General features: G+C 37.9%; 1 protein-coding gene across 9 annotated transcripts in view; it reads right to left on the bottom strand.

The window, feature by feature from the left end:
- The window catches only part of CEP112 (centrosomal protein 112), a 163,328-nt gene extending 148,439 nt beyond the window's left edge, over nucleotides 1–14,889 (bottom strand). For 3 of the 9 annotated variants that reach the window (XM_083804902.1, XM_083804904.1, XM_083804908.1), the window contains exons 1-6: nucleotides 14,158–14,886; nucleotides 13,196–13,316; nucleotides 11,981–12,171; nucleotides 11,042–11,208; nucleotides 4,842–4,938; nucleotides 3,506–3,577 (exon numbers count right to left, since the gene is read on the bottom strand). In XM_083804902.1, coding sequence (XP_083661028.1) covers nucleotides 3,506–3,577; nucleotides 4,842–4,938; nucleotides 11,042–11,208; nucleotides 11,981–12,171; nucleotides 13,196–13,295 — 627 coding nt within the window. In that variant the 5' untranslated portion in view covers nucleotides 13,296–13,316; nucleotides 14,158–14,886. Of the gene's footprint in view, nucleotides 1–3,505; nucleotides 3,578–4,841; nucleotides 4,939–11,041; nucleotides 11,209–11,980; nucleotides 12,172–13,195; nucleotides 13,317–13,972; nucleotides 14,118–14,157 lie in introns of those variants that run through there. The other 6 variants (XR_014573911.1, XM_083804907.1, XM_083804906.1 and 3 more) reach the window with 6 other exon arrangements.
- Nucleotides 14,890–15,376: the final 487 nt, after the last annotated feature.

Raw genomic sequence — 15,376 nt, 5'->3', positions numbered from 1 at the left:
TCCAGTACTCAAGTCTGCCTAAACCAGTAAATCCTGGTGTTGGGAGGGCTATAGATAATCAGATTCCCATTACGAGGGGAGAAAAAAAAATACTTTTAAAATAGTCTACTTTATGAATACATATGCTCCTAATTCATGAAAATAAGTAAGGCAGAAATCCAGCATAAAAACAGATTCCAAAACTGAATTTGAGGTAAGTTAACCATAATTTTTAACTTCGATATTCTCAATTGCCATTTATTTTAACAAGATAGCAGACAAAACTATGTATTTTTAAAGTATACTATTTTAAAGCAATGAAAGCCATGAGTGAAGCATTCATTGGAAAAGTAAACTGAGCTAAAATGGTTCCGCATAATAGCAAGGACAGTGCAGAAAAAGCCTAAGTTTGAGCACTAAGGACTTCTACAAAACTCATCCTCAGGCTGTCAACTACATTTTACCCTTGGGGCTGAAAACAGCATCCAGGCTTTCTACCACAGCCCAGAAACTTATACCAAAGCTTCTGCTCTTTTGACACAGTAAATATCACAACAAGGACTATGGTAATGTTATGCTTTCATTCTTCCCCTTCCTAAGTCACATTTTGTTCTTCAGAAGATGTTTATCAAGGTCTATTTGTCTTCGATAATACACAATTGTATCTTATTACTGTTCAGTAACGGAGTCAGAAGCTATGTTGTATATATTAAGATGCAGGAAAAAAAACATTTAGATCAGCAGGCTTGTTGTACATTCCCCCTGTAAGCTCCTTCAAAGACAAAATGTGATTGTTTTCAAAACAAGGATGGAAAAACACACATGAAAGAGTTAAGAACACTTCAGATTTTGAAATGGTAAACAACTAAACTGAACCTTGCCCTAAGTTCTTACTTTAATCTAACAAACCCAGCCAGCCTGCTTGTTCCCTACAGAAATAACTGCTGAGTAGCTTCAGGAAATTTGAGTAAGGACATTCTTATCTAACATCATAATTTGTAGGGAAGTTCACTTTAATGCTGCTTCTGCAGTCTTAGTGGAAGGACATTAAAGCGCATAAAGATTGTTTGTCAGCATGAAGTTGAATTTATTTTTTGAAGTCACAACACCACTTGGAGTTCACTGTGGGAAAGTTTTTACAGTGTTGCTGCCCTCCAACACCACAACATATACAGTAGGTATGTTTATAGTAAGCAGACAGACTAAGAAACCAAACAAAAGATAATCAAATGGTTTGTACAAAAATGGTTGAGCTTAACTAGACTGGAAAGACATGGGCAGATGTGAACTAAGTACACAAACCAGGCATATCATACACTGCTGCTGTAGCCACCCAAGAACTCTGTGTTTGCATCTACTTTAACCCTGTGTTATATATAATTTCTCCAAACAGGAGAACATATTTCAAGCCACTGACCACAGAATTTCTTTGGCCTCAGTCCTGTTAAACCTTTATTATGCAATAACGTTTGCCACGATAAATCTTTCTGTACAAGACCTGAGTGTCCAAATTCTTTGGACTGAAGATTGCACATCGCTTCTGGTAAAAGCCAAAGAGATAACTCTTGTCCTGGCCAAATTTCAATAACGAAAAGTGATGTTCTCCCTGATTAAAAACCCTTTTGCTGTTTCCCCAGGGTACAATCTCTTTGTATGCTTCCTACCTAAGATGAAGCATTGAATTTCCTGGGATGTTTAAAAGACTGGCTTTGTCACACCTGAAATTGGCTACCATGACAAATGAAACCATACCAGAAGCATTGTGAAAAAACCTAAGTAGGTTGGGTAAGAATATGTAGGGGTCTAGTTCATTGTTATTCCTCTACATAACTTACATTTTAAATCCAAAAATTGTTTGTGTACAACCTACAAGTTTAGCCAATACTAGGAGAAAACAGCAAGATAGTTTCTAAGGAAATAATTCCCTTATTCAGCAAGTTTATTTTCCTGACACTACATATATTTTATGATATTTAGTTACTTCTCAAGAAATAACTACAGGGAAGGTGGGCATGTCCCATTTATGAAGTACACTAAATTTGCAACAGCATGCAGAAGTTTATTGGCAGTTGTTAATAAAATATGATAGTTGAGGAATTTTTAAATATATTCTAAAATAGCTAAGGAATAACAAATCAAGTTCAAAGTAACAGCATGGCCAAAGATTACTTGAATTTGTCTAAACTCCTGGCTCTGACACTTTTCCCTTCAAACAACAAAACAATTTTTTCTTTTCTACATTGCAAATGCAACTTCAAGGCACGAACGCTTCATAGTCCCACATTGGTTTAGATTAAGAGTCAATAACACTAAGAAAAACACATTTTTATAATGTATTTAAAATTAGCTAGTTTTAGTATTCATTGTGTGAAAGGCAAATTTAATCACTATCAAAACTCAACTTTTAAAAAAAAAAACATTTAACCAAGGATGCCTAGAATACAAAGACCTTGAACAATAAAATGTTTGATAGAGATAATCAGAAATGCTGCAAGGCAAACGAAAAAAAAAATATCTTGTTACTCATAAGAAGCAACAATATTAGCAAAGTGATGCAAGTTTTACTTTTCATGTAGGAAGTTCTTACTGCTAACAACAAATATCTGAACTCTTCGTAATACAGTCTGTTAAGCCTTGACCTCTTAGTGGAGAAAGCACAAAATTTACCAAAACTTTTCACACTATTTTTAATTAAAATTTAAAATGTCTGAGCTACTGATGTAGGCATATCACAGAAGCAAAAACGCATTAGAACCACAAGCAGCAACTATAGTGCAATGTTAAATTCAGTATGTGACCTTAGAAATACATGACCTACATAAGGATTTCATGTTCCCCATAATAAAACTCATTTTATTCCTAAATGTAACCACACTTGTCTGTTCCTCCATGTTTTTAAATTACTCTGATGTCTACATCAAGTTTTTTGGAAACACCTCTGACTCCTACTCGAGGAATTTTTGTGCTTTCCTATTTTCTCCATCAGGAACAGCCCACCGCCTGGACTAAAGATTCTAGTTATTAAAAAGGAAGAAAAGAGATTAATTCACTGAAAATCCTCTTGAACCTTGCCAACAGGAGGCAAAGCCTAACCAAAAATATTAAGCTGCATTAATGGCTTACAAATTTTATATTTCTATATTTAAAAACAAACAAACAAAATAACACACACGTAGAAAGCCAAACTACTATTTATACTAACTTAAATTCAAGGTAATGTTTTCAAGTTTACTAGAAACAGTCTGTGTTTCTACCAGAGTATGACATTTGGTTTTGACCATCAGGTATTATTTTCATTGACTTATCAGTAAATATATTAAAATTATTTCTTAGAAATAAGGCATTTTAACATTTTTCCTCTTCAGAGGACATATATTCATTATTAGCATTTTCAAGCTTTATAATTTCATTTCTGAAAAACTGACTCCTACACAAAATTTTGACGACTAAATTCAGTAATGAAAACTCTTTAGTAATATAGTCTGCATTTCAAGCCAATAAATAAATAATGCACTTCTTATTTTACCCCGAGATTCCAACTATTGAGACGTGCTTCGAGGTCACTGTCATCCAAAGCAGTGGCTTTTTTATGATGGTCCTGGAACATAAAAAGTCAAACGAAATATCATTAGAGCTGATAGAGACATAGTGCAAAAAAAGCTTCTCATTAAATTTGGTAATGCCTACTCTGCTCTTCCTAACTCTGTCATGGTACTTGTCACAGCTTTAATCTAAATAGCTCAGTTACCAGTAGCATAGTGTGCTAGCAAGGAGTTCAGAGGAGGATGAATCACCCTCCCACCTCACTTTAATATAGCTCTTTATTTTACTTACTAATTCCAAAGCAATGGCCTGCTCTACACAGGGTGTGTTCACAAAATAAGTAAGACAAAACTCCATTCTTCAGGGAACACACTCTAGAAATGAGCCATACCTAACTGTCTTTGGCAGCTGATGGGAGAGCCATACAAGCTTCCAGTTTCACCTATCTGCAGTTCACTTCCTCAGGAGTTCTTATTTGCGCCCAGTAAAGAAAAGTAAGAACAGTCTATCTGAATTGCTCGCAAGTCAATAGCCCACTCCCAGCTGCAATTGTTCTAAGCTGTTCCTCTGATACAACCAAGAAATAAACGTGGGCAGATCTAGAATATACATACAGCAAATAAAATATTTCATGGAGGTGTGGGACCTATAAATAATGCACTGACTACGGTGAAGAAACTAGAGGAGATGGACTTCTCTGACGTAACAAACACAGGATGTTAAAAGGCTACAAAACACATTTGTAAAAGAGAACAGCAACATCATATGTTTTGATAGCTTTAATTTTTCAGGAGTAATTTTAGTTTCAAATGCTTGCTGTTATACAATACCATTAAATAGTTTGGACTAAAACAGTTTCACTTGAAGTCTGACTGCTGTCTTTCAGTCAGATATAATGCTAGTTGTTGAGAGTTTGATAAAACAAACTGTCCAAAATTCACACAAAGGTCAGCTGTCATTAAAGAGAGCCAAATCCATCTATGCAGATTTTTTTAAAATCTATTATTGCAAATACAAGATGATGTCAATACAGCCAATTTGCAAAGCCTGTGGATAACAGCACATCTGACATTAAACACACTATACTAAACATAGCTCAACCTTTAGGATGAATCGAGAGTATCCTACCAGAAATTTTTTCCTGTGCACAAAGGGCAGATGCTGATGAGTTTTAGTCCATGTCACTCCTTCCTAAATATCTCCATTTGTACACAGGGATCATGAGTCATGCACTTGGAAATAACAGCTTTACAGGAATATATAAAAAGAACTCATTGAAACTACAGCAGGTTTTATTACGAGAAGGAGAAGCAGCTTACAGACAGCGATGCAGCTAGGTTATCTTCATCTGTCCGGTGAGGAGGACTCGTAGACTGTGATCTTAATGTTGGCTTCCCATTGAACGTGAATCTCTCCCTGTTGTTATAACAAAAGTAAGCAAAAATAAAATAATTTTAATGCTTGTGGCACACAACAGAGCTTACCCTTAATAAGATCCTTTCTACGACAGTAGATGATTATCCAGATGTAAAGGTCAAAAATAGTATATATATATATATGGTATATTAAGAAGTGTTTTTTGCATTTCTCAGTTACTACGTTACTCAACATCTCTCAACAGATTTTAGAATAAACCTAAGTTCACCAAGAGGGCTGATTTAAGAGAACACGTTTTTAAGACAAAATTCCTAAGCACATGAGACAGCATAGGATAAAGTCTGACAACTCGGAGAACAAAAAAGGAATGATGATGCTGGTTGTCCGCACCACAGGGGAGTCTAGTCTGGGAATTCCTAAAAATGAGGTTAGCTCAAGGTATATCTTCATGTAACATATAAACCTGAAGACAAGGACAAGAACCACAAAAACAGCTCAACAGAAAAGCAATGACTTGAAAGGCCAGGGTGAAGAGTAACATGTGAAAGAAACAAGTCATATATATTACCTTAGCTGCACCTCATTTCAGCTCTCTTTCAGGGACTATAGTGATATACATGGGAGGGACAGTAAGAAAAGCCCAGAAAGCAATACCGGATATAGCACAGAATAAACAAGTACTCTGTCCAGTACAGAAAAAAAGGACACAAGGATGCTTTGAAAAAGCTGTTAACATAAAGTGTTTGTACAAGAGATTTCAAGTAGCAGAAGATACCTGTCATTCATGAACCTGGACAAGAGATGCCTCCCAGTCACAGAACAAGGAAAGAAGAGAACAACAGCACAGAACAACAAAAACAACGCAAGAACTCTAAAAGTTTGTTAAACAGGTTGATACAGCAAAGGATCCAAAACGGTAGCAAAACACCTTTCAGCATATACTCGGGTGTCAATTCTGAATGTATTAAAGTAATTAAAGACTCCTGTTAGTCAATCCACCTTCCTGTGACTAGCTACATAGTATTAAAATCAAGTCAGACCATTAAAATGCCTTTCATTCTTTCCATCCGGCAGAAAATTAGACTGTAAGATATGGCAAAAGACACTGAGATGAATTAAGTGTTTATGAAGTGAAAGACAACCGTTGGATGTACAATATAAACTAGTCACTTCTAGGAAGACATACACAAGCTTTTCATGAAGCACACCAGCCCAGCTTTCATCACAACAGCAGGGAATTGTGAAATATAACAACTGGAAGCATATCTTCCCATCTAGCACCAGTAAACATGAGCAACATACATGGATGCAAAGTAACTATTACTAGCAGTAAATTAGATAAGTTTAGTTAGAAAAGACTTAGAGATAAAAAAAAAAAGCTGAAAAGAAACATAGTAATACAATGACTTTCTCTAGCATTCTAAATCATACATATCTTAACCAAAATTTCATTTTACACAAAATCATCTTACTAGAAGGCAAAGATTTGTTGTCTTTCACTGAAAGTCTGCACTTTTATCAATGGACTTTTCCAAACAACATTCAGGTTACCTAGCAATTAAAGTTTCATTCATTTAAAACAAGAAAGAAAAGAATTCATGCTCCTATCATCGAGAGATTAAGGACTATAGATAAATATCCAAACCAGCCAACAAGCTACCTGTAGTATTTTTAAACTGGAAAAAGGAATGAAGAAAATTAGATATAGTCTTAGTTCTGCACTTGCTATTTTGAAAGGGAACTCAAAAGGAAGTCACTTTTTCTCTATAAACAGGCTCTGCAAAGACCACTAAGGATGGGCTGCAACTCCACTCTTTCCAAATGTATACCACCCATTCACTCCCTTTAGCTTTCTGCTATTGAGTCAGGCTCCAGAAAGCACAAGATGTTATGTAAGATTATTTATTTTTCCTTCCACAGCAGGTGAGTGAAGAATGGTCAGGCCTGACGCTAGCTCTCTGACCTGCCTCAGCAAAAACTGAACTAGCATGGGAGAAGGAAGCAATTTGCTGCTAATAAAAGAGATTAGTAAATAATTTCCTACTAGGAACAAAGTAAGGGAAACTCACTGGTTCCTCCCGGTATAGCACAGCCACACACTGACGTTTAACAATGTTTTTGAGGCATAATCTGTAATGCTACAAAAATACAGTAGAATTTTCCTACAGTCAGAAGGGTCAGATTTTTGTCCAAACCTAACCACATATTACTAAAACCTGTTCTCTCAAGTTTCATATTAAAGATGCAGCTTTCTAGCATCTGCTTGCTTGGTCTTAGACAAATCTTACTTGGAAGGAGAGCAAACATACTTTTTATTTAGCCAGATAAGCAGCTTCTTATGTAAAAAGGCAAGATCTTCACACATAGCATGTATATTGTAATATAAAAATAACTGAACAAAGCTTATGCATTTGTCTGCTTCTTTTAGAGGAGAGAATCTCGAATAAACAAACATGAAGAAGTTACTCATAAGCATGTCTCACTGGCATATCTGTTTCGCCTTGAGAAAATGTTTTAGCCCATCTGTAAGAATTAAGTCATGGTTGGAACATAAAATTTCCATCAAACTAAATATATCACACGCCTATGGACACAGCTTTCCTAATACACATTCTGAAGTAGACAGACAAGTAAAACGTAACAAGATCCCCATCTGCTGGCTCTTTACAAACTGCAGATTCCAGAAGATTTTTATACTTAATCTCTTTACTTGCACTGACGGCACGTTCAAAACTACAAATTCAAAGAAAAACACAATCTTAATATAGACACTTGTAAATAAGTATTAAAGAAACTGTCCCCATGAAACATAATATCTGAAACATTCACCTTTGGTATTTCTTCCCACATAACTCACGCATTTAACATAGTTTCTCACTGCCTTAAAGATTAATTCTTGTTAATCTACAGGGATATCAAAATTTGCAAGTGCCAACACAAATTCACGTTTCCTTATACACAGTTCCATTCTCAGCTTGAGTACTCATCAGCAAAACCATGCCTATAGTGCTAGGTTTCACTTCCAGAACTCATTAAACCAATTACTTGCTTCGCCTGGCATGGTATAGTGGGCAACATGGGTCTCCTGAAAACTTACCAGAGCCTTGGAAACCAGCTGTTGATCCCCACCGTAGATATTGCTAAAGCCCACGGTACCAAAAAAAAAAAAAAAAAAAAAAAAAAAAAAAAAAAAAGGAAATTGAAATAAAGCTTCACTATCCTGCCCACATCTCAGGGAACTTTGCGAGACCTAGCTAAATCTTGGGTTCAGATATGGAAGGGCAAAAGGGGACAGGCTTCCAATATCCTACTATAAACCAGGTAGAGAAAAGGAAAAAAAAATAGTAAAGAACACAAGGGAGGGAGTAGGCAGGCTTGTGCCTCAGCCTTCCTCAAAAGTGGACAAGCACAAGCTGGATACAGAGGGAGGAGTATGCTGCCTCACATCCTATTCAAATAACACCCCAGCTGACACTACAAGTAAGGAACTCAGAGCAATTAGATGCTTTTTTTTTTTTTTTTTTTTAAATGCTGCAAACATGGCATGGTACAGGTATCAATGCCAGATTAGGTATTAGAAGTAATTAACCTCTATCAGCACAACTCCACATTATTAGGCCCGAATGATATTTCGGCATGGTCATATCAGGGTATAAGCAAACAGAAGACCCCTTAGTATTAATGTTGTAGGACTTGGAAATAGGACTGCTGCTCTTTAAATGAGTGTTACAATTGCATAATTAATGGATACATAAGAGGAAAAGTTTCAAAATACTGAATATTAACATGACATAACTTGCAAGAGTGCCTGTCACCTGTAAAAATGACAGCTGAACAACTTGAAACTGCAAGACTGAGCACAGTGATAGAAGGAATGTGAAATGTACACTATAAACATAATTGTCCGTAAAACATAGCTAATTATAACACTTATGAAAAATATAACTGAACACATCAAAAAGCTTTAGTCTTCTGAAACAAAACCTATGAGCATATTCATAATGCAGTGAAACCAAACCAGAAGTTTCATAGAGAATGAGAGCAAACACTTCCTCTTGTACAGAGCTTACTTAGGGTGTGAATATAATTCAGAGCTACCTGTAACAGTGCTTTTTTTCTGCAAGGATTTGAGAGTTTAAACATTAACTAAAACGTCAAAATAAGCAAACAAAAGGCAAATCCATTCATGACTGAAATGCAGCTATGTAAAAATGAACATAGAACTTGATCATTAGTACAAAGTAGCACTATATAAGAAAAACTGAAGGAAAGGAAATATTTAAGAATAGAATGTAGATTAAATTTATCTAAGATTCCCACCAAAATAGGACAGAAAAAAAAAGCCTATGTAAACAGTGTTCATTGACCAGCTTGGTACATTTTTGATACTGCAGAGACATTTTTCTAAGCCATAAGGAAATCAAGACTTAATAACCTGATGCATTTCACCCCTTTACCTTCTTGCTTTGTAAGCTGGATAGAAAACAAAGAGCTCTATACCCAGTTGACTGGAAATACAGACGTTGCTTAAGCTTGCTGGCACCTGCAAACTTACAAAGAGGCTGTCCCAATGGATTGCAAGAACAAGATACAGATACAAATACTCAGGATTCTGGTGTACAGCTGCAGATGAACAATACTTAAAATTTTGTGTTGTCCTAATGGCAAACATGCAAGATACAGGCAAAGAGAGTCCTAGTCGTTAACACTGCATGATGTAAATCAAAATATATTAAATCAAACTCAATGAGAGATTGTACAGACAAGGACAAACTTATTGCAAACAAACCCACAGACAGCAGTTCTGAGTTTTTATCCTCAAGTTTTGAAAAGTACAGCTTCTGACCTGTAATCCAAGATTCAAAAGACTAATGAGAAAAAGAAATTCTGCTATTTCCTAAAGAAGCCATCATGAAACACAGGACAAATAGGCCAAGAAGTTTTTATTAGAAGAACTATCACGCTTGCAAGAAGATGCATCAAATCCATAACCTTTCTTTCTTTGTCACAGGACAACAAAACTTGCTGATCTTCAGAGATACACTACTCAATTTCCTCCAACTTCTGACCGTGAACAACAGAACGTTCTTTAAATTTACCACCCGTATGCTTGTTCCTGTTTTTATTCTCTCTAGAGAAAAACCACTAAAAACTATTTTACATGAAGTTCCTTTCAGCATTATCATCTGAGAACATATTTTAAAAAATATTATACATTTACTCTCCCCAAGTTTTTTGTCATTTGCTTATTGTATGTTCCATTTATTTTAACTGCATAGAAACAGTGAGGATTAATCTACCTCAGCTTCATTAATTAATACCACTCTTGTATGCTGATGTACAGAAACTGGAAAGAGAAGACTGCACAGGAACTCCAGGGGGATAGTAACTGTTCTGATCTACTTCAAGAAAAATGTGGCCTGAGAGTCTTCAACTACATCGTCTTTTACCACATCACTTCTTCCTTCCTGCCTGTGCATTTGTCTGTGCTTCCCTCTCCCAATTAAGTATTTTTGTATGAATTCTGTCTCTTGCCTTGCGACCACTGTGCTTTGCCACCATAATATCTGAAGTCTGAAAAACATAATCAGAGTATCAGCTTATTTGATAGATGTTTAGAATGTCAGAACAATAGTTATTATCTACTTCCGAAGTCTACAGAGGATATACTATTACCATAAAGTGAGATAAGAACGTAGCAAAAATATGGACAGAGATCATTTAGGAAACGGGCTCTTTGGGCCATCTTTGAGTACCCATGGTAATCATCAGACCAAATCACTATAAAGCCTTCTTTTCAGTCACTGCTATATTTGCCAAACTGTTTGCCCTATTGATTTTCCATATTGTCTGTAACTGAAAGGAAAATAACAGGAAGGGGAGAAGATAGAACCATGAGATTTGGAAGATGACTTACAGGAAGTAAACATAACAGAGGAGCGAAACAACAGAAAAAGTAGAACAGTGATCATTAAGATATAAGCTATTAATGAAATTTCTGTATATAAAGTACAAATACTGTATTCAACACGAGCCCATGAGAAAGTGTAATGAATTCAAATTCAAACAAGCAGAGCTTATCAAGCCAAGTATATGTTAAATATGAAACAAATACTGAATAAAGCAAATGAAGAAATCTTACCCATATGTAAGTGATGTCGCTAAAGATGATTCTTCTTTAGAAGATATTTTCGACAATTCCTCATGTTTGGATTCACTGTTTCCTAGTTCTCCCATTACCCAGTCAGGTAAGCACTCTGGGCTACTACTCCGAACTCTTGGTGAATTTGGTTCATCAAAATAAATTGACTGTAGTTAAAAAATACATACAAAATCAGTATTATATTTACACAAATACATTCTTTACACTACTAATGTAATTTCTTGCAGGAATATCTACACTATATGAATTATTTTCTGCGTAAAGTCAAGGAGGTATGCAAATATAACCCTTCCTACACATGGGGATTAGTACAACAAGCAATGGTGTGTTTTCCTGTACTTTACTTCTTTCAGTACGGGTAACTTTAGTATGAGTTAGGACAGGTCCTGCACTTTCTCGGTAAAGTTGATACTTGCCACACTATATTCAGGTCTTCAGAAAACTACACGCTTTACAATGCCTATGAGAAATACCGTCACCTTTTCTTTCATAAAGTTTTAATGGCTGGAGTTCACAGCAAAAGGCAGAATGGAAGACTGCTTAAGTCACACCAGTCACACTTCCACACTCACAAGGATATCTGCTGTTTAAGACAAAATACAGCCTAAAGAGTTTAGGTTTTTTTATTACATCCTTTGAAAAAATTATACAGAAATCATCTTCCTGTTCCTTCAGGACACCTATTTTTATAAGCCCCCTTAGAAGCTGAATTTTGAAGAAGAAACAGGTCTCTCATAAAAGGTTTTTGCGTATAAAGATATTTCTAACACTAGTTACAAGACGTACAACATAAATGTATCCAACACACAAATCCACTCGATTCATTCAAGTTTTTTCACATTTATGCCAAATCAAAGACTTTAAAGTATTTTCAGAATACTTTTAAGCAAGTTTAACTGATAAAAAAGTTACACTCACCATGTACGAAGGTAAAGTTTTCAGTATTCCTGGTTCTGGTTTGTGTGTAAAAGGACCTTCTAACAAACCCCGTTTTAGCATGTGGAGCAGAAGTCTTGCATACAGGTTCCGATTCTTCCTTCCCGCTACTCCTGTACCTGCTCCTGAGGGTTCGCATAGTTTTTTAATCCACAGTGCACATCTTCGTCGTTCTAAAATAAATTTTAAAAAATATTATATGCATATATATATATAATATTACTATAAATCAGAGAAAATTGAACACACAGAAATAACAAAAGCCATTACTGGTCACCCTGTTTTGGTAGATGTTTACCTTCTACACAAATGTTTAAAGCAAAGTCAACAAAAAAACCGAATGACTGAACCAAAGTACCTAGATTTAAAATGTCTTTAACAATAGCTCAGATTTCTGCCATTCAGAAATTATTTTCTATAGATTCACATTTACTAGAAGCTTACATGACTTCTAAAAGCAGCATGTTCAGATTAAATCTCTAATGATTACAGAGCCCACAAATGACAAAGATTTCTGAACTCCTTCAAATCATCAGGAACTGAGGGCTGTTACTCACTGCAAGGTGATGTATTTAACTAAAACATACAGCTTGTATGAGAAATAATATTTTATGAACACATTGAGTCTTCATTCATTCTAAAATTCTCTACACAAGCATTGTTGCCAGATAATGAAACTACTTATATGATTAAATATTCACAAATCAAGGCCTCAATTTGTAGATTGCATGTATTTAATAATAATAAATCTGTTCCTAATCACTAGCTTCATAAAACGTTATTTATGAATTGACACTTATATCATTACAAGTTCCTAACCCAAATTAAAAAAAAACAAACAAACTTCTAAAAAATATTTGCAATTTGGTAAATGCAATCTCAGAATTAATGCCTTTTAAAAGCTTTTAGTTTCTACTCAATTTTAAAAACACAGAAACTAATATATTTACGCAAAATCACATTTGCAGTCAACAATATAATACAGGTAAGTTCAAAACAATAATAGCAACAGCAACCTAAACTTTTTTTTTTTTCGGGGGGGGGGGGGGGGGGGGGGGTATAACTTACAATACCATGTAACTTCAGGCATTAAGCGTCAATTTAATCATTAAAGTGAAACAAGTACACATAATAATTACCAGTAACCTAGAGTTTTGTTATTAGTGTTTCTCTACATACACGTTTTACGACATTTACCTGACCTATGCTGTAGCTTTAGAACATGAGGCTTCATATCCACAACGCAGTGATCAAATTCTGCATCTAGTTTTTCCCACGTTTCTTCTTCGCCATTCATTTTGAAAGAGCGCAAAGTAACCTGCAAAATTATTCATATTGAAGTAGATGAGATTGCATACCGCTCTATGATGATCTCTATTCATCTTGGGCCATGCCAAGACATCCTTTGAAACTATATAGAAAAGGAAACTTTTTCATTAAATTCACACAAAAAGAACCGTAGTTTGCATTACAAATGATGTTCAATTAAACCTTCTACAAGAACACGCTTGTCTAGTTTTGAAAATAGCCAGCCACACAAAAAGGTATTCAGTCAGCACAATTTGTAAGAAACGGCACCTACGTTAATTTATGTAACAGCCACGTTCATACTAGTTTATCTTCCTTGTAGTTAGCAAACTTGTAAACTTTTTTATTAAGAGGAAAAAAGCAACTGGAGGAAAAACACCAAGCAGACTTGGAAGTAGCACAACTAGCATGTATTGGCAGAATATTAAACATCCTGTTAAAACAAAAAGACAGCCAAAAAGGAGCTTTTTGTCCAAGCTCTCTGGCCACAGAGTTCCCAGGGGGCCAGGCAGGGTTTGCTGCGTGTTTCGGCTCCTGAGCAGCACCGGGATTTGGGAGAGCCGGGCCCAGCCCAGCCCACCCTGCAGCCGGCCCGGGACTCCAGCACCGTCCCCGCAGGGTGAGAGCCGCTATTTCCTTATTTCTCCTCCTCCTCCGGGTGGTTACCTGCGGTTTCACCGCGCGGCGCTGCCGCCTGCGGGGCTTTCCTGAGGGGATCTGCAGCGGCTGCCACCCTCAGCGACACCTCCCGCGGTGACAAGCTCGGAGGGACAGCCAAGCTGATGCTTCCCCCTGGCCGCTGTCACCCCACCGACCCCAACCGCTACCCCGGTCCCCATCGCCCGCGTTACCTCGCTCTTTTACCCCGCAGCGCCCGGGCCCTGCCCTGGGGGGCAGCAGGCGCCCGGGGTGACACCGCACGGGAAGGGCCGGGCCGGGCCGGGCCGGGCCGGCGGCTCCCGGTCCCCCGGTGCGGGGACAGGCCGGCGGCCAACGGTTCAAACCGACCCCACCCCCGCTCCCGGCGGCCTCCGCTGACAGCCGGCCCCGGCCTGGCCCCTTCCGTTTCCGCGCTGTGCCGCGGGGGTGGCCCAGAGACGCGATCGGCTCCGGCCCGGGCCCTGTGGAGGCCCCGGGGCCGGCGGCGCCCTGAGGGGGGCGAGGGGCGGGAGCGGCGCTGCGGGCACGGCTGTGGAGGCCGCTAGGCCCCGGGGTGGGGGCGCTGCTTCTGAGGGGAGCTCTGAGAGGATTTTTGGGGAGCGGGTGGGTTTGGGAGCGCACAGAAGGAGCTGTGGCCAGTTCTGCTTGTATTGCACGAAAAGGAAACACACAAATAAAGATTCGGGGAGGTAAAGATGTGTGTTGAAGGCGGTTGTGCTGTGTTAAGAAATGCAGTTAGTGCCCACGTACGCTGTGGTGTCTGGGGTGATGGAAGTCACCTTGTCACCCCTTTCAGCCACCGGCCTGGAGGCCGCTGCTGGCCTGAGCCAGCACTCAAAGTCACCACACCATCACCTTGTGGATTTCCATGAGTGAATAAGCTCTTGTGGAAGTTGGTGTGTCTCTAAAACTAAATTGCAGTCATCACTGTGCCCAACACTCTTCCCACAATGTACACACGCATGCATAAATACTGATACCTGTTGGTGCACACACTAGAAACCCCAAAAGGGTCCAGCAGATGCTGAGAGAGCACAAAGGGAGATGCAGGAGATGCCAGAAATTCTGTGAGGTTCACTAAGAACCTCGTTAACAGGAGATGTGCCAGGTGCTTAAGCACTGTGGTGGAACCTGTGCTACAAAAACAAAGGTGTAAAAGGCGTGGGAGGCAACTCCGGGTTGGTTTGGCTGTGTTCCTTTGCTTATTTGTTTTAATTGTTGCTAGTTGGATATCAGCTGAAACTTTATAGCTGTTGTTTGGTCCACGTCTTTGTTACGATCAAAATCAGTAATCAAAAATGCTTCCACTCAAAGCTTGGTGAAAAATGTTTGGCACTCTGAAATGGAAGGTCAGCAAATCAGAGGTAGCTTTTGAGTCCTGTGCAAAGTTTTTGTGGCTTCGTAGTGGGT

The sequence above is a fragment of the Anser anser genome (genome assembly GCF_964211835.1).
Source record: "Anser anser genome assembly, chromosome: 19".
Classification (NCBI taxonomy): domain Eukaryota; kingdom Metazoa; phylum Chordata; class Aves; order Anseriformes; family Anatidae; genus Anser; species Anser anser.
This window is presented reverse-complemented; position numbering and strand designations above follow the sequence as displayed.